The 26,086-nt window shown below is 44.5% G+C and overlaps 1 protein-coding gene across 2 annotated transcripts; it reads right to left on the bottom strand.

Annotated features, from left to right (window-relative positions):
* Nucleotides 1-229: 229 nt before the first annotated feature.
* On the bottom strand, nt 230-25,538 carry Ifnar2 (interferon alpha and beta receptor subunit 2). 2 transcript variants are annotated; one of them, XM_070030592.1, is made up of 10 exons: nt 25,335-25,538; nt 18,863-18,950; nt 16,939-16,980; nt 15,243-15,366; nt 13,060-13,229; nt 12,175-12,332; nt 10,331-10,499; nt 7,289-7,419; nt 6,922-6,987; nt 230-2,467 (listed from the first exon to the last, which is right to left on the bottom strand). In XM_070030592.1, the coding sequence occupies exons 2-10, from the start codon at nt 18,915-18,917 to the stop codon at nt 1,769-1,771; spliced, it is 1,614 nt and encodes a 537-aa protein (XP_069886693.1). In that variant the 5' UTR covers nt 18,918-18,950; nt 25,335-25,538; the 3' UTR covers nt 230-1,768. The 2 variants fall into 2 exon arrangements, with proteins under 2 accessions (XP_069886693.1, XP_069886694.1); XM_070030593.1 differs by lacking the exon at nt 6,922-6,987.
* Nucleotides 25,539-26,086: the final 548 nt, after the last annotated feature.

Below are 26,086 nucleotides of genomic sequence, written 5' to 3'. Positions count from 1 at the left end.
CATGGCGGGCTGGCTTGTTGGGAAATGTTTGGTCTCTTCTGATGGCTGTTCTCGAACACTCCATGTGAAGGTGCAGAGGGGGATGGCCCCCGGGTCCCCACCTCACAGACCACAGAACCACTGAAGACCAAGAAGGGAACTGGGATAATCTTGAGATGGAAAATGAATTGCAAACATGCTGCACAATTAGACAGGACAAAGAAATCATTGAGAAGACCGGTCACACAAGTTTGTATAAAGATATTCTTGTATTGCCTTTACCCAAACTCTGACATCATACAAAAATCTTTTTTAAAAAAATAAAGAATAAAAAAAGACTCGGAGTGAATATATGCAGTTACAGAAGGTCCTCTCTAAAGATGGTCCGGCTAATCATTCAAAACAGACTGAGATGCAAAGAAATGGAATGTGAGTACAAGGTTTCTTTACTGTGGCTTTCTTCCTTCTACCTTATTATTACTTTTAATGTTTTACTTGTTACTGACAAACTTGTGACCCTCCTGCCTTCCTCCCACGCTCTTTCAGTAGCTGAGATTACAGGCATTTGCAACCTCACTGTTCTCCCCTCTCCATTTGTGTTGGAGCAATTACACAAGGAATCTATTTTATCCTTGAACTAGGACCCGATATAATTTTTGTTGTTCCCCTTTTTATTTTTTTATTTTTATTTTTTGTCGGCCGTGGGGCTTGAACTCTGGGCCTGGGCGCTGTCCCTCAGCTCTTCAGCTCAAGGTGAGCGCTCTACCACTTGAGCGACAGCACCACTTCCGGTTTTCTGGTGGTTTATTGGAGATAGGAGTCTCACGGTCTCTCCTGCCCGGGCTGGCTTTGAACCGCGATCCTCAGATCTCAGCCTCCTGAGTAGCTAGGATTACAGGCGTGAGCCACCAGCGCCCGGCTGTTCCCCTTTTTAAATAAGACTCAGAAAAAGGTCTGAGAAACTGGCTGTGAGGATGAGGCCAGTGAGGTTGGAAACATTCCACTTTTCATCTACTCTGGTGTTATAGCACTTTTTTGTGTGTGTCAGTACTAGGGCTTCAACTCAGGGCCTGGGTACCATCCTTAGTTTTTTAGCTCACAGCTAATGCTCTTACCATTCGAGCCACACCTCCACTTCCATCTTTTTAGTGGTTAACTGGAGATAAGAGTCTCATGGGGTGGAGGTAAGGGGGAGTGTAGTTGTGGAGATGGGAGGGCAGGGATGGTAGGAGAAAAACACAGGAGGAGGCAACAATGCTTAATAAGAAATGTACTCATTACCTTGCTCACGTAATTGTAATCCCTCTGTACGGTATTTTCACAATAAAAAACTTATTTTAAAAAAAGAGTCTCATAGACTTTTCTGCCTGGGCTAGCTTTGAATCGTGATCCTCAGGTCTTGGTTTCCTGAGTAACTAGGGTTACAGGTGTGAGCCAGGGGCACATGGTCCAATTTAATTATCTCCCAGAAATATAGAATCCAGGGGTCTCTACCACCCTTGAAAACCAGTGGACCAGGCTCCCTGGGAAACACTACTCAGAGGCATGCAAAGTGAAGTGTGTTCGGGTAAACATGGCAGAGCATGGTTTGTCCAAAACACATCACTCTGAACTTGTAAACATCACACTGAACAGTACTGTGATCTCCATAAATACTGGGGACCTGCACAGATGAGGGTGCCTGGAAGAACGGCTTCCTTCCTTCCCAGACACTGGCAGTTCCGGGCATACAGGGTGCAGGAATACCCAGAGGTACTTCTCAGTTCACATTCGGGAGCTGCTCTTGGAGTCATCTCATTAAATAACCATCCTGCATGTCCGCGTCTGCATCACTTTGGTCAGACAGAGCATCTTCTGTCCACAGGCACTGGGAAGAGGGGCTGAGGTGAGCAGCCTGAGTCCTTTCCCCACTGGTCAGCAGCAGAGTGGACTCTCCTCCATCAGCGTCTTCTTCTGGGTCCGCCATCTCTTCTGTCAGAGATGACACCAGACTGGCTTCGTCCACGTCTTTGTCGACAACTCTCAAGAATACAGAGTTTAAGTCCACATTGAAGATAATTCTGTCTCCAGAGCCCTCGGGGGAGCTGCTATTGTCCTCAAGAAAGGGATCCTGGAGCAGACTTTCTCTCCTCTCATAGGGCTCAGTTGAGTCTCCTGACTGCCAAGGTTGGGGTTCTGGTGCTGTTGGGGGGTCCAGCTCAGCTCCAGCCTCAGCCTCATCGGATTCTTCAGCATCTGAGTCTATGAGCTGGGACTCCTGGGAAGGGATGGAGGAGGCTGGATCCTGGCTTAGAAGGCGGCCTACGAGTCCATGCATGGTATAGCCAGTCGCATTTGCCTTAGGAGTCACTTCAGTATCACTGTCACTGTCGTCGTAATTGTAATTCCACACTTTCTTCTTTCTGTGGATGGAGATGACTTCCACCATATCCACTGCTTCCAATGGTGGCGGTTTGGAGAGTTTCAGGGAACGATAACTATGGAAATTCTAAGAGAAACAGAGAGACTGTATCACTTAACGATTGCTATGGCTTTTTGTTGTTGTTTGTTTTGGCCAGGTTCTCATGCACTGGCTCGGCTTTTTTTGTTCAAGGCTGTCACTCTACCACTGGAACTGGAGTTCCACATCGGATTTTTGCTGGATTGTTTGAGCGGAGAGTCTCACAGACTTTCCTGCGCAGGCTGGCTTTGAACTGTGACTCTCTCTAGCCTGAATATCTAGGATTACAGACTACCAAAGGTCGGGGAATGAAGGGCAATCTATCTGGAAATGGCTGAGTTCTTTAGATTTTTTTATTACCCTTGAGGGTAATGACAAAGGTCCTAGGTGAAATAGCCCAGGACCTGGCCATAAATGCTAGGAATAATCCAGGAAAGAAATGCCTTGTAGACTCAAGCACTTACTGGTATCCATCCCAGCCTTGGCACAAAGTAGCTTATAGTATTAAAAATTCTTATTCAAGTGAGGTGCTTCATGCTTGTAATCCTAGCTACTCAGGATGCTGACATCTGAGGATCACTATTTGAAGCCAGCTCAGGCAGGAAAGTTCTTGAGACTCTGAGACTTATCTCCAATTACCCACCAGGAAACAAGCTGTAGCTCAGTGCTGTGGCTCAAACAATAGAGTGCTACCCTTGAGTAGGAGAGATCAGGGAGAGTGCCCAGGCCCTGAGTTCAAGCACCAGGACTGACCCCTAAAGAAATCCCTGGACAGATAGGATCTTGTATATTTCCCCAGCTTCAAAAGCTAAAGATGAAAACAACATTTTGTGTTTTTACTACTTCTTCTGCATGAGAGGCGGAAATGTTTCTCTTTTTCGATTTCTCCCCACTTCAACCCTGTTTGTTATATTAAAAATTCATTTTTGCTAAAACTTTAAACTAAAAAGTCTATATAAGAAAAGGTTTTTATTGTCCACAGTATTGGCGTTTGAATTCAGGGTCTCTCATTTGCTCAGTTTGTTTGCTCAGATATCTTTCTACCACTTGAGCCATACCTCTAGCCTTCCTTTTGCTAGTTATTTTGGAAATGAAGTCTCACGGTTTTATCTCCTATATAGATGCTTTTGACTCATGATACAATTATGACCTGATAAACATAGTAAGGTGAAAACATTGTAAGCTAAAAATATGCCTAATACAGCTAAACTACTGATCAATATCTTAAGACTTGCCTAGGCTTTAAGAGGCCCACACTACCTACATGAGCCCACAGCTGGCAATATCATCTAACATACACACAGCCTAGGTTACAACCTAGTGTTGACTTTCTATGGTAATCCAGAATTTGAGGTACAGGTTTTACTGAATGACCATTACAGAGTCAAAAAACCTGCAAGCTGAACAAGTCAGAAGCTATTGATACTGCCTTATAAAACTCTAACTGCTTTGGCTTTCATATATTACAGTCTTAGATTTAACTGGAACTGACACTTGTATGTGGTGTGAGGTAGGGATCCAATGTTATTTCCCTAATGTAAGTAAACTTTATTGACCATTCCTTCCTTCTCTTACTGGTAAGTAATGCTATAGTGTTCAATCAGATCGATAGTTTTCTCCACAATGGTCATGGACATCATCTGCTTGATTTATACATTAAATGTTTCTTGTTACTATTACAGTTGAAGTTTGCAATGGATATCCTACATAAAGTTCCAAACCAGGAAAAATGAAATCAGAAGCCTGGTTATGCCTGGGAAGGATTAGTGTCTAATCCTTAGCTGAGAATTCTGGAGGAACTGGCTATGTTCTCTTCTGATCTGGACATGAGTTTTATGGGTGTGTCCAATTCACCAAGCTTCACATCTATGATTTGTGTACTTCCTTTTTTTTTTTTTTTTTTGTCAGTTCTGGGGCTTGAATTCAGGCTCTCTCTGAGCTTTTTTTTTTTTTTTTTGGGTCCGGTCATGGGGCCTGAACTCTGGGCCTGGGTGCTGTCCCTCAGCTCTTCAGCTCAAGGCTAGTGCTCTACCACTTGAGCCACAGCGCCACTTCCAGATTTTTTTCTTTTTGCTTATGTGGTGCTGAGGAATCGAACCCAGGGCCTCATGCATGCAAGGCAAGCGCTCTACCACTGAGCCACCTTCCCAGCCCCTCTCTGAGCTTTTTTTGCTCAAGGTTAGCACTCTGCCACTTTGAGCCATAGTGCAACTTCTGGTTTCCTGATGGTTAATTGTAGATGAGTCTCATGAACTTTCCTGTCTGGACTGGCTTCAAATTGTTATTCTCAGATCTCAGCCTCCTGAGTATCTAGGATTAGAGGCATGTGCCACCAACAACTAGCTTATTTTATTTATTTATTTTTTTTGTTTTGGTCAGTGGTGGGGCTTGAACTCCAGGCCTGGGCGCTGTCCCCCAGCTCTTCAGCTCAAAGCTAGCACTCTACCACTTGAGCCACAGCACCACTTCCGGTTTTCTGAGTGGTTTATTAGAGATAAGAGTCTCATGGAGTTTCCTGCCTGGGCTGACTTTGAACCATGATCCTCAGATCTCAGCCTTCTGAGTAGCTACGATTATAAACTAAAGCATCCAGCTTTAGTTTATTTCTTAACTATGCTTTATACTTATTTTTAATAAGTGAATGCTGGTATTGCTAAGCCTTAATAAGTTAGTTACCTCTAGGCTCATGGGAAATTTTTTTACTTAGATAATTTTATAATCTCATCTATCAATTATTATTGTCTCTACCCCATTCCTCAAACTTTCAGCTCCACAAAGGCAGAGTTTTTATTTGTTCATTTTTGTATCCCAAACATCTGGAACATACTACACATAATAGATGCTCAAAAAATGTTATAAAATGATAAAATCAGCCAGGCACTGGTGGTTCATAACTGCAATCCTAGCTACTCAAGAGACTGAGATCTAAGGATCATGGTTCAAAGCCAGCCTGGGAAGGAAAGCCAATGAGACTTTTATCTCCAAACACGTACCATAAAAAGCCACAAGTGGAGCTGTGGCTTAAGTGGTAGAGTGCTAACCTTAAGCATAAAAGCTCAAGGACAGTGCTCAGGCCTAGAGTTAAAGTCCCAGGACTGGCACATACAAAAAAATTGAACATCTACTCTTGATTAAACATGTGTATACAAACACTCTGACATGGAGTGTCCTAATTTTCTATCCCTAGGATTTTTACTTCAATATACAACAATAATTTTTAGTGGAGAAATACAAGATAAAAGATAATAAAGTAAGTGTAATTTTATCAGTTGTGAAGGACATGTAGTTATATGGCTGTTGAGCAATTAGGTGGTGGATGAGTTCAAATGTTAAAAAATATTTCCATAGGAAATACTGCTGAAGTAATACAACAGAAAAGCAATGAGAGAGGGGAAGTGATCAATGATGGGTGAGTGTAGGTCGGAAGGTTCTAGAAAGATGTCAGATCAATGCAAAGGCTCTGCTAAGGATCCAAACAGAAATGCAGAAGAACCTGACTTGTTACATTGAAATCTCTTTGTATAATTACTGAAAGATAATAAAAAAAAAGAAAATAAGAAACACAGAAGAGACTAAAATAAGACAATAATAATACAAATGACAGAATATCTGACACTGAACAAAAGTTGTAAAAAATTGACTGATCATCTGAGCACTGTGGCTCATGCCTATAATCCTAGCTACTCAGGAGGCTGAGATCTGAGGACTGTTTTGAAGCCAGCCCGGGCAGGAAAGTGCACTCCTATTTCCAATAAACTACTCAGAGAAAGCAGAAAATGGCACTGTGCCTCAAGTGCATTAGCCTTGAGTGAAAGAGCTCAAGGACAGCACCGAAGCCCTGAGTTCAAGCCCCAGGACTGGCAAAAAATACAATTAAGTTAAAAAAATAAAAATGAATCTACTGATCAATGTTATTGGTACTTTGTAGCAAATGTATACACTATTGCCAGCATTATAACTTACTTATATCATAAGATAAATTTACTTTGTGCATGTGCATGTTAATTCAAGTAACCCATAGTAAAAAAAAAAAAATCTATATAGAAATTTCCATTGCAAGCTGAGTGCCAGTGGTTCACGGCTATAATACTAGTTACTTAGGAAGCTGGGATCTGAGGATCATAGTTTAAAGTCAGTCCAGGAAAACACATTGTGAGACTCTTATTTCCAATTAACCAGAAAAATTCTGGCCGGAGCTGGAGGTATGGCTCAAGTGGTAGAGTGCTGTTTTTGAGGAAAAGGAAACCAAGCCAGAGCATGAAGCCTTGAATTCAAACCCCAGTACCAACACACAGATACAGACACAGACACACAAAACTTCATTATACTATTTATAATGGCCAAAGAATAGAAGAATAGAAAGGAAAAGAAAGCAAAAAGAGGAAAAAAAATCTAAATGCTGCTTAGACAGAAAATGGTCAAATAATACATTAATTAGTGAGACGTTAATAATGATGGAATTTTATAATACATGGACAACCTATCCATATAAGACAACTTACAATTGCAAAGTTTGTTTTTCCAGACTGATAAAACTCACTGGTGGTTTTGTTACATAAGACTCTCTTCTGTGAAAACATTCAAGTATATAATAAAAACACTTAAGTTAAAAAGATAAACAAAAAAAAATTTTTTTTTTTTTGGGTCCGGTCGTGGGGCCTGAACTCTGGGCCTGGGCACTGTCCCTCAGCTCTTCAGCTCAAGGCTAGCGCTCTACCACTTGAGCCACAGTGCCACTTCCGGCTTTTTTCTTATGTGGTGCTGAGGAATTGAACCCAGGGCCTCGAGCATGCAAGGCAAGTGCTCTACCACTGAGCCACCTTCCCAGCCCCGATAAACAAAATTTTTAAAAAAGGAAACATTACGTACCAAGACTTTGGGGAGTTTAGTTTTTAAGCAAATATAACCAACCCGTTCCAACATCGTCATGGTGATCAGAAAGACAGCTACTAGCAAAAGCACAGTGATTAGGATTCCTGCTTTGGCAGACTCTGATAGCCCTGTTGGAGAGAAGATAAACGATTATACCTCAAAAGAAGTCTGATGAAGGGGTCACTGATGGGAATCAATGTACCTCTGCTCTGGTGTTAGAAGGTTTGATACAGAGGAAGCAGAAGTTTTAAAAAAAAAACTTACATTGTGACATATCGAAGAATGGAGAGTAAGCCTAATGTGTGTGTGTGTGTGTGTGTGTGTGTGTGTGTGTGTGTGTACACATGCGTGTGCTTGCGCTGGCACTAAGAGTTGAACTCAGAGCCTCACGCTCTCACTTGTTTTTTTCCACTCAAGGCTAGTAATCAACCACTTGAGCCACACCTGAATGTTTGGCTTTTTGATGGTTACTAGTGTTGAGCCACCAGTGCCTGGCTTATGTCTTTCAAAGTAAACATTTTTTTTTTTTTTAGTTGATGTTTTCTGGTTACAATGTAGTAGCCACTAGCTGAGGCTGTTTAATTAATGACCCAAATTAAATAAAGGGAGGTCATTTTTTCCATCCCTCAGCCAAATCTGCAATGCTACCAGGTACATGACTGCATGTGCTAAAGGCAGAAGAGGTGAAAGAAAGGCAGCGTGCCTGGAACTCACTTGGCTCAAAGAGTTCCCCTTTGCCTGGCAAAATCCCTTTTGGAAACTGCAATTTCCTGACTGCAAGGATGTCTGGACCAACAATAGATAGATACTGATATAATAAGACATAAACTCTCTTACATGTGTAGAAAGATCTTTATTGGTGTTAAACCTATAACCAAATCCTCAGTAAAAGTAGATAAAGAGGAAAAAGAGGGGGTTATGTAATCGACCTTTTAATTTTTTCTGCGTGTCAGTAACTGGGGCTTGAACTCAGGGTCTGGGCACTGTCCCTTAGCTTAATTACTCAAGGCTGGTGCTCTACCACTTGAGTTCTACCACGGCTCTACTTCCAGCTTTTTGGTAGTTAACTAGAGACAAGAGTCTCTCAGACTTTTCTTGCCAGGCTGGTTTTGAACCGCGATCCTTAGATTTCAGCCTCTAGTGTCGCTTGTGGAATGAGCCACAAGTGTCAGGCTGGGTTCTATTTTTTTTTTTTTAATTTCATGTAGTCTCCTACTGCAATGTAAGGTCCATAATGTCTCTATTGTCCAGGATGGAATTTCATCACTGTAGAATCCTAATAAATGTTTACCAAATGAACGAATGGAGCTTCCCTTAAGGGCTTTACTGAAAGAGCCAATTAGTGAATTCTGGGATGGCCAAATCTCTGGGCAAAGTCACCCTGTGTCAATTGGCCTGAGACTGTCGTATTTGCTATAATCCAAATCAGAACTGCTGTCAGCTGTCTGTCCATGACCCCTCAAGCATGCAATTTGTTTGGATCTTGAGTTTAACTGATTGAGGGTGGCTGAGGAAGCAAGTGGACAGTGAGAGGTGCTATGTTATGCCAACCTGTTTGGTTTCTTGGGACACCTTCACTGTAACTGTCTTGGTGAATGGATGGAAGAGCTACAGCTGACACATGCAACATGATGTATGTGTGCAGAGTGAAGATGGAACAGCCTCCCGGCATGCCCATGCATAACCCTCTGCTAAAAAGAGAGTCAGAGGAAAAACTGTGATGAAATTTAACTGTCAGTGTGAACGTTGTGGAGATAAGCTCTTTGAGAGGTATTTGGGGCATAGAAGCTCTGCTCATAGATGGGTCCATGTTATTGTGGGTTATGTATCAGGAGTGGCTTTGTTGTGAAGGCAGCTCACCATTTCCCCTCTTGACAGAAAATACCCTCCAACATACCACCATGCATGCAGCAAGAAGGCCCTTCCATCTGGTACAACCAGCATTCAGGACTGGAAGAGCTAGATCTCTCTTCTTTCTAACTTATCCCAGTCTGTGCTATTGTGTTACAATAGCAGAAATGAATGCAGGACCATATCTGAGTTTATGCTGATGAAGGGACTCATGGGGACAGGGCTGGGCAGCTTCTGAGTAAGAGCTGATAGATAGAAACCCTAATCAGAAGGTTAGGATCATCAGAAGACTGGATCATCCTTCAAGCCACACCTCCGTCTTACAGGGATCAAGGAGGGGCTGGAAATTGAGTCCAATCCTGTGGCCAATGATATAGTCAGTCATAGCTACATAATGAAACTCAACAAAACTCTGGAACATCAGGTTTAGGGGGCTTCTTTGTTGGTGAATTGATTTGAGGGTGGTGGTAAAGAGTAGTTCACCAAATTTACAATTTACTCTATCACTTAAGGTCATTTCCTTATAAATCCAACCATATTTTACTCTGGTAAATTAAAACATGAAAGACACATCCGCTGGGGCCGGGGAATTTAGGGCTTTAAAGAAGATGTTTCCCCCCCTTTGATAAATCGGCTGCAGACTAGAGACTGAGCAGATTTTGTGCTGGGAAGGCTTTTAAGCTGGCTGTTTTGCAGCTTACTTCTGCAGAGAAAGGAAGGTTCTGGATCACACGGTTTACTATTTGGGTATCTGCAACGGAAGAGCTTTCTGCTTTCATCAGTGACAGGCAAGGTCCATGCTAGGAGGTCCACGTCATCCCCAGAGTCAGGCTGCATCTGCCCCCGATCGCACTGTCTCCATCTCCACCTTCCAGCACTGGATTTGAACAACAGCCAACCAAAGACCCATGGCACTGAGTTTAATTCTGTTTCCCTGAAACATGTGTACTTCTAGACAGAGTCTGGCCTTAGAAAGACATATATGTATCATCCTTAATGGTAGGATGATGTAAACATTGATTACCACACAGTACAGAGACTGACCAGCGGCAAAGGTTTCCCTGCTAAGATTTTATTGGAAGAAATGCCTTTGGCACACCCCCATGAAGTTCAGATTCTTCCAACAGATTTACCTTCAAGATAGAAGCATGAATTAGATCACATGAATTTCCAGAAACTAAACCCTACCTGATTCCTGGACAGGTTGAAGGAGGGTGCACTTTAAAGGAGATCTTATTACTTTTCCCAGACCTTTAGGCTCAAAATAAACAGATACACAGTAGTTTGTGTTTGGAATTAAATTGTCAATGACATAGCTGAAATTTCCACTGATGTCTCCATTTATTCGGGGTTTGTGCTGTAAAAAGAATTTTAAAAAAATCAGTAAGACATTGGTGAGAATTTGGAGTGTGTGTGTGTGTGTGTGTGTGTGTGTGTGTGTGTGTGTGTGTGTGTATTTGGTGCCAGTACTGGTGCTTGATTTCAGGTACTGTCCTTTAGCTTTTTCACACAAGACTGGTGCTCTACCACTTGAGCCACAGCTCCATTTCCAGATTTTGCTGGCTATTTGGAAATAAGTCTATTTATAGACTTTTCTGCCCAGGCTAGCTTTGGACAGGGATCCTCAGATGTCAGCCTCCTGAGTAGCTGGGATCACAGGTGAGTCACTAGCACGGGTACTTGCATGGATTTTACAGTTGGCATAGTATTATCCTAACTATTACAGCAAAGCCCAACCATGAGTGCTATTTGTCCATTTTCATACATTCTAGCCCTCTAAGGGAATATTCTGATCTGTCTCACAGTGGAGTCGCTGGAGGATTTGGACATTCAGTGGCAGTCCTGCAGGGAGAAATGAGGAGGGGGAAGAACCATTCCTCTTGCAGTGTGAAGACTAGAGACATTTGACACGTTTGTCACTTGCGGCTCAGTGAAAGTATTCCTTTGGAGATTTCATCCTGGCTTCCTGAGATCTGCCCACCTGTGTACACACATGCTGTCTTCCTGTGGGTCCTCTGATTTGTGCCCAGGGCCTAGTCTTTTAAAGAAGAAATGTGCTGGGCGCTGGTGGCTCACGCCTGTCATCCTAGCTACTCAGGAGGCTGAGATCTGAGGATCTCCATTCAAAGCCAGCCCGGGCAGGAAAGGCGTGAGGTTCTTATCTCTAATAAACCAGTCAGAAAACTGGAACTGGCACTGTGGCTCAAGTGGTAGAGTGCTAGCCTTGAGCTGAAGAGCTGAGGGACAGCGCCCAGGCCCAGAGTTCAAGCTCCATGACTGACAAAAAAAAAAAGAAAAGAAGAAGAAGAAATGTGTTTCTGCAATGGACGAACTATTGAGACTTCTTTCCTAAAGTGAGACCTGTTGATGCACAGAACTTTTTTCTTTTTGGTCAGTTGTGGGGTTTGAACTCTGGGCTTGGACGCTGTCCCTGCACTCTTCAGCTCAAGGTGAGCACTCTACCACTTGAGCCACAAGCGCCACTTCCAGTTTTCTAGTGGTTTATTGGAGGTAAGAGTCTCAGGGAGTTTCCTGCCCAGGCTGGCTTTGAACCTCGATCCTCAGATCTCAGCCTCCTGAGTAGTTAGGATTACAGGCGTGAGCCATGGGCACCTGGCACCCAGAACTTTCTGTCTCAATTGTTCAACTGCGCATTGATTTCTTTTTTTTTTTTTTTTCAGGTAAGGGGTAGGTTTATTCAGTAGACCTGCTGGGACCAGGCAAGGGTGGCACTCCACGTGGCTGGGAAAGGCCTGGGAATGAGAGAGAGCTGGGAAAGAGAGGAAAGAGCTAGAAAAGAGCAGAAAGAGGAGTAAGAACAGTAGCACTCACGTGGTATTCAGGTAAGGGGTATTCAGTAGACCTGATGGGACCAGGCAAGGTTAGCACTCCACGTGGCTGGGAAAGAGAGAGAGCAAGAAAAGAACAGAGAGAGAGCTAGAATAGAACAGAGAGAGCAAGAAAAGAGCAGCAAGAGGCGCACTGATTTCTTTACCAACTAATCAGTGACCCCCAGCACAGAGACCACTTACCGTCTTCACCATTTCCTCCCAGTGTTCCTTGATGACGAGCGATATGTGATGGGAAATATCTTTCCCATAAATCTTGGGAATGACAGGTGGAAACGTCACTATCACATTCATGTGGTCTGTAAAGCCCACAATGCCAAACTCAGGTGGCTCAAAAGACACTGTTTAGAAACAAAGTGAGAAACCAGTCTCAGTACCATCACTGTCCACCTCACAATCACGTCTCCCCCAAATCTTCTTTTTTTTTTGGGGTCCGGTCGTGGGGCCTGAATTCTGGGCCTGGGCGCTGTCCCTCAGCTCTTCAGCTCAAGGCTAGCACTCAACCACTTGAGCCACAGCGCCACTTCTGGCTTTTTTCTTTTTGCTTATGTGGTGCTAAGGAATCGAACCCAGGGCTTCTGGCATGCAAGGCAAGCACTCTACCACTGAGCCTCCTTCCCAGCCCCTCCCCCCCAATCTTCTTTTATTTCTGGCGATGGTACTGGGGGCTTGAACTCAGAGCCTTGTGCTCTCACTTGGCTTTTCACTCCAGACTGGTGCTCCACTATTTGAGCCACACTTCCACTCCTGGCTTTTTGCTAGCTAATGGGAGATAAGACTCTGGTTGGGCTTTTTATTTTTTTCTTCTTCAGGCTTTGGGCCACGATCTTCCTATTTCAGCCTCTCAAGTAGTTCACAATACAGGCATGAGCCACAGGTGCCTAGCCTGCTTCCACTTTTTAGAAAAGTAGACTTAGAGCCACAAAATAAGGAGCCTCAGTTGCAGAAATAGGAAATGGCAGAGCGGGAGAGAGCTCCTTTGGTGCTAAGACACCTTTGTAGAGCCTCTTATCTACGGTAGAACAAGTAAGGATGATCTTGATGAGACTGACAAAGCCATTGACTCACAGTTGGTGGCCAAGATACTGCCCACACACTGCAGCAATGTTGTGTTCCCGCGGAACCCCTCCAACAAGGGGATGTAGGTCTCGTGCATGTCTTCCCACACATCTGTGACGTCGCAAAACGAGGACGTGATATTTGTACAGTTCCCAATGGCCTTCGCACCTTCCAGTTTACTTTGGAAAGCAACGGAAAAAGCAAAGCTTTAGTACATAGATAATGCCAATCCATCTTCTGCGTCTCACATACCTCAGTTCCTTTAGGACGCTGCCCAAATACCACTATACCACGTCCCCTGCCTTAACCACAGTTTTACTTTATTTATCTTTATTATGCCAGTAATGAGGCTTGAACTCAGGGCCTTAGCGCTGTCCCTTAGCTTTCTTGCTCAAGGCTGATGCTCTTCCACTTGAGCCACAAGTTCCACTGATGACTACAAAAAAAGCTGAAGTGACCTTCCCATCTTTATGTGCCGCTCCCTCCCCCGGAGGCCCAATCATCCACCACACTTGAAAGCTTTAGGCTTCCTGGAACCTGCTGGAAACAATCCTCTGGAAAACAATCCTCTCTCCCTTTCCCTAGCTCTCGATTCCTGAGGAGGGGCTAAAAGGAGACGACCCCCACACCAGAGCTAAGATGGAAAACTGGCTCCTGCTCCCCATTTTGTTCTTCTGGATGTATTTTTCTGCTCAAGGTTTCTGCTGTTCCCGGCCTTATTCCGTACTTTTTCATACTGAGAACAAGAACCCACTCCTGGCTTGCCTCTCACCACCTCCAGGTTCTTTGCTGGGTCATCAGAGATAAGAGTCTCACGGATTTTCCTGTCAGGCTTCAAAAGTGTGATCCTCAGATCCTGATTCTTAAGTAGCTAGGATTATAGGCATGAGCCACCAGTGCCAAGCTAAAACACCTTATTTTAAAATGGAGCTGCTCTCTCTCCCTCCTTACCCATCTTTATATTGTATAGTGCTTCCCTCCACCTGCCACATTATACCTTTACGTGATTCATGCTATCTCCATCCATTTTCAGAATAATCCCCCCCCAGAGCTCAGGGACTTTGTTTCCTGGCTGGAACCAGGGATGCAGTAGGGGCTTGGTAAATACTTGCTGGATGAACGAACTGCAGGCTTCCCCAGTAAGAGGCCCCAGATCTCCCTCCCGCTCTCGGACATCCATGACTGTCACCTCTGAGGCCTCTTCTTTCTCTTTGGCAGCGGGCCACATGGTTCTAAGTCAGGACTGTGCTAGTTGAGATCTACTAACTTTAGAAAGGTAGGTAGATAAAATAGGTGATCAACCAATGCAAAGAGGCTGAAGAGAAACTCACAAAAGGCCCTTCCTGTGCCAGGCAAATAAACCAGGCAAGTACATAACCAACAGAAGGACATTTCAGGGTCCACTGAGTCCAAAGAATGACTTACGAGAGTGACTACTGGATGTGGGAAGAAGAGGGCCAAAAAGACGCCATCCATTCTAACTCCTACCAACCCTGCAGCAAGAAGCACAAAGAGAGACTGTGTTCTGGGACATGGGTAAAGCCGGTGAGTGACTAACCAGACTTGCTGGACAGTTTTATGGTCTCCCATTTGCTTCTATGAATAATGAAAAGTGAACATAAGCCATCAATATGGTAAGCAGACCTCTATGCCTCTGAAAATCAGAGGACTTTTAAACATTCATCTTGGCTGAATTTGAGACATCACTAGGAAAATTAAATGTGGATGGAAGCCAGGCACTGGTGACTCACACCTGTAAATCCTAACTATTCAGGAGACTGAGGTGTAAGGATTGCGGTTCGAAGCCAGCCTGAGCAGAAAGAAGCCTTAGCTCAAATTAGCCCGCAAAAAGCTAGATCTGGGGTGTGGTATAAGTGGTAGAGTGTTAGCTTTGTAAAGAAAATAATAATAAAGAAAAGAGGCCAAGCCAGATCATGAGGCCTTGGTCTTGAGTTCAAGCTCCAGTTCTGGTGCACTTGCAGTGTGCATGCACGCGTGCACGCGCGCACACACACACACACACACACACACACACAGAGATAGGTATTTTGCCTTTGGTCTTTTAAAGGGCTATATAAAAACTGGACAGGAAAGAACAGGTGCGAGGCAGATGAAAAAAAGAGAGACTAAGAGAGAGAGTATATAATGGAAAGATACTACTTTAGCAAGAGAAAAATGAAATATCAACCAACCTCATGACTGTGTATTGTAATGTATAGTGAGTTGGTACGACTGAAGTGTTTTTTAATTCCCATGATAAAATGAGCCGAAAATTTTGTACTGTCATTTTCAAAATGCAAGATTCCTCTGAAAAACCTAAAGAGAAACAGGAAGAAATTTAAAAATGCGGCTGACATTTGGGACAAAGGGCTGCATTTGGGCCATTGTTCTATCTTTCCCTTGGGATGTGGGGACACAAGCCCTCTGGAGAGTCCTGGGTTCTTCACATAGGACATAGGAAATGAACTAATACTTATTAACAAACAAACTCCTGACAGTGAGGGGAATGCCGAAAACAGGAAGTTCACACTCCATAAACAAGAGTATGAGCCCTTGGTAGCACGCACGTAACCCTAGCTACTCAGGAGGCTGAGATCTGAGGATCTAGGTTGGAAGCCAGCCTGAGCAGGAAATTTCATGAGATGCTTATCTCCAATTAACCACCAAAAGCTGGAAATGGAGGTGTGGCTCAAATGGTAGCGTGCCAGCTGTGTGGGAAAACCTAAGGGAGAGCTTGAGGTTTTGAGTTCAAGGCCTAGTCCCAGTACGCACACATGTGTGCACACACACGCGCGCACACACACATGAATAAAAGGGTTTCCCCAATTACTGAGTCTTTCTAACTTACTGGGCCAAAATAATCCAGTTCATTCTGGGCTCTGCAGTGTGCTTCTTGTTTCCCTCCCCACCCCTCCATTTTCTTAGCTCTGCTCCCAGCTCCCTCTGAACCCCACTCTGCACTTATTTCCCTGGTCACAGAAAGGAGAGTTGAATAACGTGTGTAAGGACTAGCCCTTTCTAGGCATTTAGCTTAAGTAGTGTTGAGCTAGGCACTTAAAAGTGAAATCCAGTTGACTTATATAGTGTTGTATGCTGGGGAATGGGTGGCAAATGAGATTCTAACCACTCCACTTGTCAAATCCTGCCTTATACTATTAATTGTGTGTGTGTGTGTGTGTGTGTGTGTGTGTGTGTGTGTGTGTGTGTGCACTGCCAGTATGGGGCTTGAACTCAATGCCTGGTGCTCTATCAATTAAGCCACACCTCCACTTCTGACTTTTTGCTGAAAAATTTAAATAAGAGTCTCATGGACTTTTCTGTTCAGGCTGGCTTTGAACCACAATCCTCAGATCTCAGTCTTCTCTGTAGGTAGGATTAGAGGTGTGAACCACCAGTTTCCAGCTCAGGACTTGGTATGCAATGGGCATGTTTGTTTTTAGTGTATGGGCACTGTCCCTCTGGGGGTTTTTGCTCAAGACTAGTGCTCTACCATTTGAGCCAGAGCTCTACTTCCAGACTTTTGACTTTCTTGCTCAGGCTGGCTTTGAACCATGACCCTCAGATCTCAGCCTCCTGAAGAGGTAGGATTACAGGCATGAGCCACCAGCTGCTGGCTTCATTTTTCCACTAGTAAGAATAGTAAGAGTTGGACTATTCTTTTAAGAGGTCTTAAAATGATCTCTAGTGTTCATTTCTTATAATTCTTTTGTAAGGCACGTATGAAAACTAGAGTTAGTTAATTTTAGTTCCTTTTATAGACAAAAGATTCTAGTAAAACTAACAAGTTTGGGATCAGAAATTAGACTTTGCATTTTTTATTATGTTGGAATGGTCACCCAAACATTTTGACCTTTCTAAAAATTTACTCAAACCAAGAACATCTCTTACCATTGAGAGAATGAGAAGCACCAAACATTAGGCTTGTGTACACTAAGAGGAAAAAAAAATAGGTTAGTGGAGTGGTACTGTATTCTCTGGGCTTGGCTTACAATTAATACTCTAAATTTATTTTTATCTTACTTTATTTTAATGTTTCTATATATGCTTCCCTTCTAATACTGTTTTCTTACTTGTCAGTTTTTAACATTTCTAATGAAGAAATTTTGACACATCAATGCAGGCATACAATGTTCATCAATAAGAATCATCCAGGGCTGGGAAGGTGGCTCAGTGGTAGAGCACTTGCCTTGCATGCATGAGGCCCTGGGTTCGATTCCTCAGCACCACATAAGCAAAAAGAAAAAAAGCCAGAAGTGGTGCTGTGGCTCAAGTGGTAGAGCGCTAGCCTTGAGGTGAAGAGCTGAGGGACAGTGCCCAGGCCCAGAGTTCAGGCCCCACGACCGGACCCAAAAAAGAAAAAAAGAATCATCCAATGCTGAAATAAGGACACAGAATGACCCACTGCAACAATGATACTCACAGGACACTATGTTGGAAATGAACCTTACAACTTTTGGGGGGGGTGAAGTGGGGGAGGTAGAGAAGGGAAGGGATAATGGGAGAAAAACAAAGGAGGGGGTAACAATGCTGGACAAGAAATGTACTCATTATCTTACTGAAGTAACTGTTACCTCTCTGTACAGCATCTTTACAGGAAAAAAAAAATAAAAAAAAATCATCCCCTCTATTACTTCACTCTTCCCAAACCAGTCTCAGTAAGTTCAATATTCTTTTACAAACAGGTATTAATTATGACTGGATTAAGACTGTCTTGTGCTAACCAAAATTTTAAGCATCTGGTTCTTAGCTGACATTGATACCACCAGTACATAGTTTAAGAGTTGTATCTTGAATGGATCCAAAATATGATCATTGGTACATGATACTACCAGGGTTTACCTGAAAAGAGAACTCCAGGATTATGAATAAGCAGATTGTTAATTAATTCATCTTAAAGGTAAGGGTGTTTACTAAGGGTGGTAGAGGAAAAAGGATGTTTGTGATTGAAACTGGTGAGTCTCAATGGGGGGTGGAGGTGTACGGGCATTTGTTTCCTGGATAGAACAATTACTGTAAGAGTAGCAGGGTTCCTGGAATTTTTTAGATACATGGTATCCATGGAGATCATCCATGCTGCTGCCAGACCTGGTGCCATTCCTGGATAGCCTGCTGATAAACTGTGTGACAGAAGACATCGCTTCTGAAATAGAAGCAACAAGGTAACAAGACTAGAACTAGAGAGAGAGAAAGAGAGAGTAAGAGAAAAGATGGATAGTAAATAGAATGCATAAGCTACAGGGTAAGAGTTACAAGGTTGGCTCCCTTTCCAGCTAATGAAGTGTGGTGATAAATTCTACCCTGGGTTTGACTGAGGGAATTATAAGAAATCGCTTTTTTTTTTTTTGGTGCCAATACTAGGGCTTGAACTTAGGGCTTGGGTGCTGTCCTTTAGCTTTTTCTGCTTAAAGCTAGAACTTAACTCCTTGTGCCACAGCTCCACTTCCAGCTTTTTAGTGGTTAGCTGGAGAAGTCTCACAGAGTTTTCTGCCTGAACTAGCTTCAAACTGTGATCTTCAGATCTCAGCCTCCTAATTAGCTAGGATTACAAATGTGAGGCACTAGCTCCCAGTAAGGACCACTAAATGATACACAAGGATACCCCCCAATATCACTGCACCTTCTGCTATTCTTATATATATATCCATGTTTTCCTAAAATTAGCAGCAGTCAGCTTTTCAAGGAGCAGCTGACAGGAAGCAGGCTGATCTGGCCCTGCAGTTAGGAAGGCAGTTTGCTGCTCCACTACAGAACTCTGTATGGTGATGTCAACACAAGCTTGCTACCACAGAGTAAGATAAAAAGTAGCACTTACCTGTAAGACACCAAAGAAGGGAATGGACGGCTGGGGCCCTGTAGTTCAAAAGCATCTTTACTGGTTTTTAAATCCTTTATTTTTTCATCTGAAAGAAAATCATACCAGATGATTAACATATTTGGACTTGATAATTAATTTGTAAAAATTAAAAACAGGGCAAAGACAAAATCACACAAAGCCAGCATGGGTTAGCCAACTTCCTGGTGCTAGCCCTCTGTCCTCCAAGAGCTGGTCCATCTGTCTTTTTACTCCAGCTGACTCTCTCAGCTTCTCCTGAGAGAATTGTAAATTTAACTTTTGAACAGGGAACAGTCAGTTAAAGAGAGAGAGAGAGAGAGTGTGGAGAGAGAGAGAGAAAGAGAGAGAGAGAGAGAGAGAGAGAGAGAGAGAGAGAGAGAGAGAGAGAGAGAGAGAGAGAGAGAGTGTGTGTGTGTGTGTGTGGTGGTTCCGAGCCTTGAACTTTTGGTGGTTAGGTGGAGATAAGAGTCTCTTGGACTTTCTTGTCCAGGTTTGATTGTGATCCTTAGATCTCACCTCTTGAGCAGCTAGGATTACAGGCGTGAGCCACTGATGCCCAGCCAGAGTAGAGATTTAAACCCTTTAGATGAGATGAATAGATTATGGATTGAATGGGAGTCACTGGCAGAGGAGAGTTCTATACTTCCAGGAACTCTTACTTCATCATAACCTTCAACAGAAAAACATCAAAATAACTACTGGCCGAAGAGAAGTCCAAAATTTTTTCAGACAGGCTCAAGCTGCCACCCATGCAGCAAGCCAGTGACTTAATGCTCCAGAGGCAGCCATTTTCTGGAATCTAACAGTAACTTGCAACGGTGTGAGAAATACTAGAAGGACCAGCTTTTGCCTCTCCACCTGCACATTCTGAGATGACCAGCCTGCTTTGTCTCAGCACCCAACTGCTGAACTTCCCAAGTCTGGTGCTTATCTACTTCCAGCAATGTCTGATTCTTCCTCTTCCTATTAATAACGTCTCAGTCCTGCTTAGTGGGGGGGGCGGGGAGCACTCACTGCTTCTAACCGAACCTTGTTTTCCCGTTTTGAGAATCTATTTGCCCAAAGAGGGAAGAGGTCATTGTCTATATTTTTATTTTACCCTTGTTTATGATTTTGTGGTTTATACCATCCTGAATCTGGCTTGAGTGCTCTTAATAGTGTAATGCAGTAATTCTATATCCAAAATAAGTACTCTTGTGTTGGCATTACATATATACACTAAATATAAATATCTGATATACTTAAATATATTATACATTATAAATATTACAAATATAATATATTGCATATATTTATAATATATCTTATATAATAACATATAAAGTATAGCATATATATGTATAAATACATATTATATAATATAAATATTTGCTATATATTAAATATATATATTTGATTTGTTTTGTCTTTTTTTTGTTGGTCATGGGGGCTGAATTCTGGGCCTGGGCACTGTCCCTCAGCTCTTCAGCTCAAGGCTAGCGTTCTACCACTTGAGCCACAATGCCACTTCCAGCTTTTTCTGCTTATGTGGTACTGAGGAATTGAATCTACGGCCTCATGCATGTAAGGCAAGCACTCTACCACTAAGCCATCTTCCCAGCCTCAACTATATATATTTGAATATGCATAGATATATATTTAATGCTGGTTCTGGTGCTTAAACTCAGGATCTTGTAGTCTCACTTTTTTTTTTTCACTCAAAACTGGTGCTTTACCTCTTGAGCCACACTTCTAGTCCTTGTATTAATTTTCAAATCTGGTTTGACACACAATACAAAGAAGAAGATTCATGCTAATTTTTTTTAGAATGGCATTAAATAGTACTTTTAAAAATATGATTATTTGAGAAAAAACTGAAGGAGATTCTTCATTTTAGTATTTTATAGAACTTTCTTGTTTTTGTCAGTTTGTGGAGCTTGAACTCTGGGCCTGGGCACTGTCCCTCTGCTTTTCAGCTCAAGGCTAGTGCTCTACCACTTGAGCCACAGCACCACTTCAAGTTTTCTGTTGGCTCATTAGAGATAAAGAGTCTCACGGACTTCCCTGCCCACGCTGGCTTTGAACGGAGATCCTCAGATCTCAGCCTCCTGAGTAGCTAGGATTACAGGTTTGAGTCACCGGCACCCGGCTTATTTTATGGGACTTTTAAAAAAGAGTTGGCCCTCCATTTTTATTTGCCTTTGTGGGCCCATGTTATGCAGTCAGTCTGCTCTTAGCTCACCGACTGCCCAAGCTCCTTACCATGAAGGCAGGGGCGTCAGCCAGTCATACACATATGCAAGTACAAATTGTCCCCAGCTCAAGCCTTCACCCTCCCTCCCCCCCCCCCCCCCCCCCCCCCCGTCTCTTTGGTGCCAGGCCTGAGGCTTGAACTCAGGGCCTGGATACTGTCTCTGAGCTTCTTTCATTCAAGGGTAGTGCTTTACCACTGGAGCCACAGCTCCACTTCCAGTTTTTTGGTGGTTAATTGGACAGAAGAGTCTCATAGACTTTACTGACCAGGCTGATTTAGAACTTTGATCCTCACTTCTAAGTCTCTTGAGTAGCTAGGATTATAAGCCTAAGCCATTGGTATCTGGCTATCTTTTAACATTTAAGACGTATTTATTGATCAGTGTTTTGCAAGATGACATTAACTCTCATTGTTTTCCCCTTTCCTCCTTTACTTCCTTACATTTTGCTGCTTTTTTTTCTTTTTTTTTGTCTAGACTTAAAACAAGTCCACTCTATTCCAGCCACAATTTCTACTGATACTTTGTATTAATTTAAATACAATATTCACCAACATTCTCTCTCTCTCTCTCTCTTTTTTTTGTCAGTTATGGGGCTTGAACTAAGAGCCTGGGTGCTGTTCCTCAGCTTTTTTGTTCAAACCTAACACTCACTACTTTGAGCCACAGTGCCACTTCTGGTTTTCTGGTGGTTTATTGGAGATAAGAGTCTCATGCACTTCCTGCCCAGACTGGCTTTGAACCGCGATCCTCAGATTTCAGCATCCTGAGTAGCCAGGATTACAGGCGTGAGCCACCAGTGCCCAGCTGGACCAAGTCTTTTTTTTTTCCCCACTCTTAAGTTCTTTAACACTTAGTTTGCTATTTCTTGGGGTTTTTGTTGTTGTTGTTGTTTTGTTTTTTCCTGGTTTTTCCGCTGCTCATCATGTTTGTGAATAGGAGCTGTCCCTTAGCTTTTCACTCCAGGCTAACACTTTACCACTTGAACCACACCCCCACTTCCTGCTTTTTGCTGGTTAATTGGCAGTGCGAATCTGCTGCAGCTACATTAGAACCATGATCTTCAGATCTCAGCCTCCTGGAGAGCTAGCAGCTCTTCCCTGGCTGCTAAGTAATTTCCGTACCTATGTGTGTGATTAGTTGAACACTTTTCTTTGCTCCTCTCCCTTCCCCCACCTATCATCATTCCTCGGCGGCGTGAAATCCTGTTCTCCTTTTGACACTGTGAGCTGATTCTAGTTTGTTCAGGTAAGCTTCCACAGCGGCTCAGGCTGGTGCTGAAGGCCGGTACTAAAGGATTGATGCAATTAGGGAGGTTGGGGAATGAGGCCCGGAAACGCTTGTGCTCAGTCTTCCTCAGCACTCTGGCTCTGCTTTCTTTCGGGGGAGATTTTGGCAAATCTCAGAGAGGCAGGTGGTGTCAGCCATTTGGGCTTCCGGGTTGTTCTGATCTGTGGGCAATCAGCTGACCTCCTCCCCTGTGCCCTGTGCGGGGCACTCAGGGGCAGGCGCTCCACTGTCAGAGAGGAAAATGGCTAAGCCTGGCAGGCAACTTTCCTACAACCAGTAGGGAGCATTTTCAAGTGTTTTCACTGGCTGGAGTGCTGTGCAGAGATGGGGATATGCTTAAAACTTACATGTATTTTTAAGAACCTCAGAATTAAAAGCAAGTCACCAAGCAAACAAAAATTACAGTATCTACTTTGCAAGACCCTGGCTTATACAATGGCATGACCGTGTGATTTTTTTTTTCTTATTTGGTCATATACATCAAAGTTCTTCTTTTTTTTGGGGGGGGGGGAGTCCGGTCGTGGGGCCTGAACTCTGGGCCTGGGTGCTGTCCCTCAGCTCTTCAACGCTATCACTTGAGCCACAGAGCCACTTCTGGCTTTTTTCTTTTTGCTTATGTGGTGCTGAGGACTCGAACCCAGGGCCTCAGGCATGCAAGGCAAGCGCTCTACCACGGAGCCACCTTCCCAGCCCCTCAAAGTTCTTCTTACAATCAACAATTGGTTTAATGTGGATGCTGGTTCTGATAAAATAGAAATACTGATAAAGGATATGTGACGGACTCGTTTTGAAAGTTTATAAGTGTTATGGGAACAGGAATCCAATGTGCTTTTATGTGGGCAAGTGTGAGTGATGGAATGTATGTGTATATTCATAGTTTTATTTTGTTTTTTGTATTTTTTTTTGAGACGGGGCCTTGCTTTGTAGCCAAAGCTGGCCTCAGACTCATGATCCTCTGTCTCAGCCTCCTAAATTCTGAGATGACAGAAGCATACCACCATGCGCTACTGGAATATATAATTTCAATAAGAATACCTCAGCCAGAGGAAGATACATTTTATTAAAAGCTTCCCTTCTGTAGTTCAGTGGTAGAGTGTGAGGCCCTGGGTTTAATCCCTACCACTGCAGAAAACCAGTTTGACTTCTAAGACAATTCCTTTTGGGTGATCTATGTTTTCCTAGTGTTGTTGGTGGTTTTTTGTTTTGTTTTGTTTTTTTTGTGCCAGGCCTGGGGCTTGAACTCAGGACTTGGGCACTATCCCTGAGCTTTTTTTTTGCTCAAGGTTAATGCTCCACCATTTGAGCTACAAATATACTTCCAGAATTTTAGCAGTTAGTAGGAGGTAAGAGTCTCATGGGCTTTACTGAAGGGTTGGCTTTGAAACACAATCTGCAGATCTCAGCTTCTGGAGTAGTGAGGATTACAGGTGTGAGCCACCTGTACCTAACTGCTTCTAGGGTTTTTTTTTTTTTTTTTGCTTCATTTTTCTTTAGATAAGTCACCAAGTTGTTATTGGTTAAATAACCTGAACCAAATACAGGTGGATCTTAACTTCTTCCTTACTTTTTGAGACCGAACCTGTCACTCCCAGCAACCTAGGCAAACACTGTACTGAGCGACACCCATCCTTACATCAACCAATATTAGTAAGTAAAACTTTGGAGGAAAATTCAGTTAAGAACAGCCATGATAAAGGTCTAGAGGCATGCTCCAGTGGTAAAGCATCTGCACTGCGTACACAAGATCCCCAATTCAAACCTCAGTACAAAGTATATATATGTGTGTGTGTGTGTGTGTGTGTGTGTGTGTGTGTGTGTGTGTGTGTGTGTGTGTGTGTGTGTGTGTGTGTGTGTGTGTGTGTGTGTGTGTGTGTGTATATATAGATATACATATATATGTATGTATATATGTTATATAGTGCGGTGGGGGGCTATAATCTTATTTACTCAGGAAGCTGAGATCTAAGGATCATGGTTCAAAACCAGCTGGGCAGAAAAGTCTGTCTGAGACTCTTATCTCCAATTAACCACCAAAAAGTTAGGAGTGGAGGTCTAGCTCAAGTGGTACACATAAACACATACACACAGCCATGCAAGTTTTTGTATATATAATTTAAAGTAGAAAAACAAGTTGTGAGTGAGCTCTGGAAGCTAAAAGTTCGGGCTGTTTCCCGAGACAAACATCAAACTTTATCACCCAGTTCTAAACCGCTAGCTGCCAAGATGTTTTCTTTAGAGCCAGTTTTGGTGTGGCCTCTGCTAAAGCTGCGCTCCCGTTAAACCTGAACTGCGGGACGAGGCCGGCGGGGTCCTGACATAGTAACAAGCTGAGGGACAGGGCTCAAGCCCAGGCCTGGACTCCCAGGCTCTTCCTTTCCAAGACCCCTCTGCCAAACCTGGGATCCAACTCAGGGGAGCTCACCGACCGAGCGCTCGGCGCCGAGGAGAAATCCAGGCCCCCCCACCCCACCCCAGCGGCGCCCGCGGTGGCCGGGCCAGGCGGACGTCAGGAATGGCCGCCCTCCGACCCCGAAGCTCCGCACCCTGCAGTGGTTACAGCCCAGTGTCCCGGGCGCACGACCCTGGGACCCCCGACGGCGGCCACCTGGGGGGGCACGGCAGGGTGGAGCCCAGCCGCAGGGCTCCCCGGGATGACCGGGGTCCCCAGGCCGCAGCCCAGGCCGCACCAGGAGCAGCCCCCACGACCGGGAGGGAAGCCGGGGAGGCGGAGTCCCGGAGACCGGGAGAACCGGAGGGGATTCCGGGAATCGGCTAGGGGAGGCGGCCTCCGCTCCGGGGTGGGCACGCCGGCGCTTCTCGCCCCCTCCCCGCGCCCACTCCCCCCGGTCCCCTCCCCCCGACCCCCTCCCCCGCGACCCCTCGCCGTGCCCCCTCCCCCGGGTCCCCTCCCCCGCGACCCCTCGGCTGACCTGCGGAGCGGGCTTCGGAGTGCAGCGCAGGCGGCCGGGAGGCGCCCCGTCCCTCCCGCCGTGGCGGCCGGGGACGCAGCGGCGCGGGCACCGGGCAGGGCTGGCGCGGGGAGGATAGTGGGCTGCGCGGATCGGAGGCGGCCTTGACCCTGGCCGGCCCGCCGCCTCGGCGCGCGGGGGGAACAAACACACCCGCCCGGGCCACCGAGCGCAGCTCCGCGCCGGGCCGCGAGGGCGGGGCGGAGCGGGGCCGGGGCGGGGCTAAAGGTCCGGGCGTTTCCTGGCGTCCAATGGTGATCCAGGGCGCCGCGCCTTCCCCGGAGCGCGCGCGCGCACACGGGCGCGCACACGGGCGCGCACACGCTGTGTCCTCCCTTAACATCTATGCAGGAAGGGATAACGGTGGTCCGTCACTGAAGCATCCTCTGGCCTCAACTCTGCTTGGGTCTTAGAGATGCTCAAAAACATGATGGATGAGGGAACGCGGGAAGGGATTCCCTTTTGGCTTTCATAAACCTCTAGTTAGAGATCTCCAATCAATAAAAGGACATCACAACACCTTTAAAAACAAACTAGTGTCATCCTTTCTTGGTTGGATGTCATTTGAGGTTCCCTAATTATTCCCCCCTCCCTCACCTTAATGCCAATCTCAGGGCTTGAGTTCAGGGCCTGGGTCCTGTTCCTTAACTTTTTTTTTTTTTTGCTCAAGGCTGGAGCTCTACTACTTGAGCCACAGCTCTACTTCTGGCTTT

Source organism: Dipodomys merriami, unplaced genomic scaffold (genome assembly GCF_024711535.1).
Source record: "Dipodomys merriami isolate MVZ:Mamm:240054 unplaced genomic scaffold, mDipMer1.0.p SCAF_2, whole genome shotgun sequence".
Classification (NCBI taxonomy): Eukaryota; Metazoa; Chordata; class Mammalia; order Rodentia; family Heteromyidae; genus Dipodomys; species Dipodomys merriami.
Note: the sequence above shows the minus strand (reverse complement) of the source record. Positions and strands in the feature narration are given on the sequence as shown.

Bases quoted from the DNA above. Each gene is read 5' to 3' on its own strand.
- Ifnar2 (XM_070030592.1), bottom strand. From the start codon at position 18,917: ATGCTTTTGAACTACAGGGCCCCAGCCGTCCATTCCCTTCTTTGGTGT. The intron at 15,367-16,938 runs GTAAGAGATGTT...GTTTCTCTTTAG, and splicing joins TGCTTCTCATTCTCTCAATG to GTTTTTCAGAGGAATCTTGC. The intron at 2,468-6,921 runs GTAAGTTGTCTT...TGTTTCTCTTAG, and splicing joins GAAAAACAAACTTTGCAATT to AATTTCCATAGTTATCGTTC.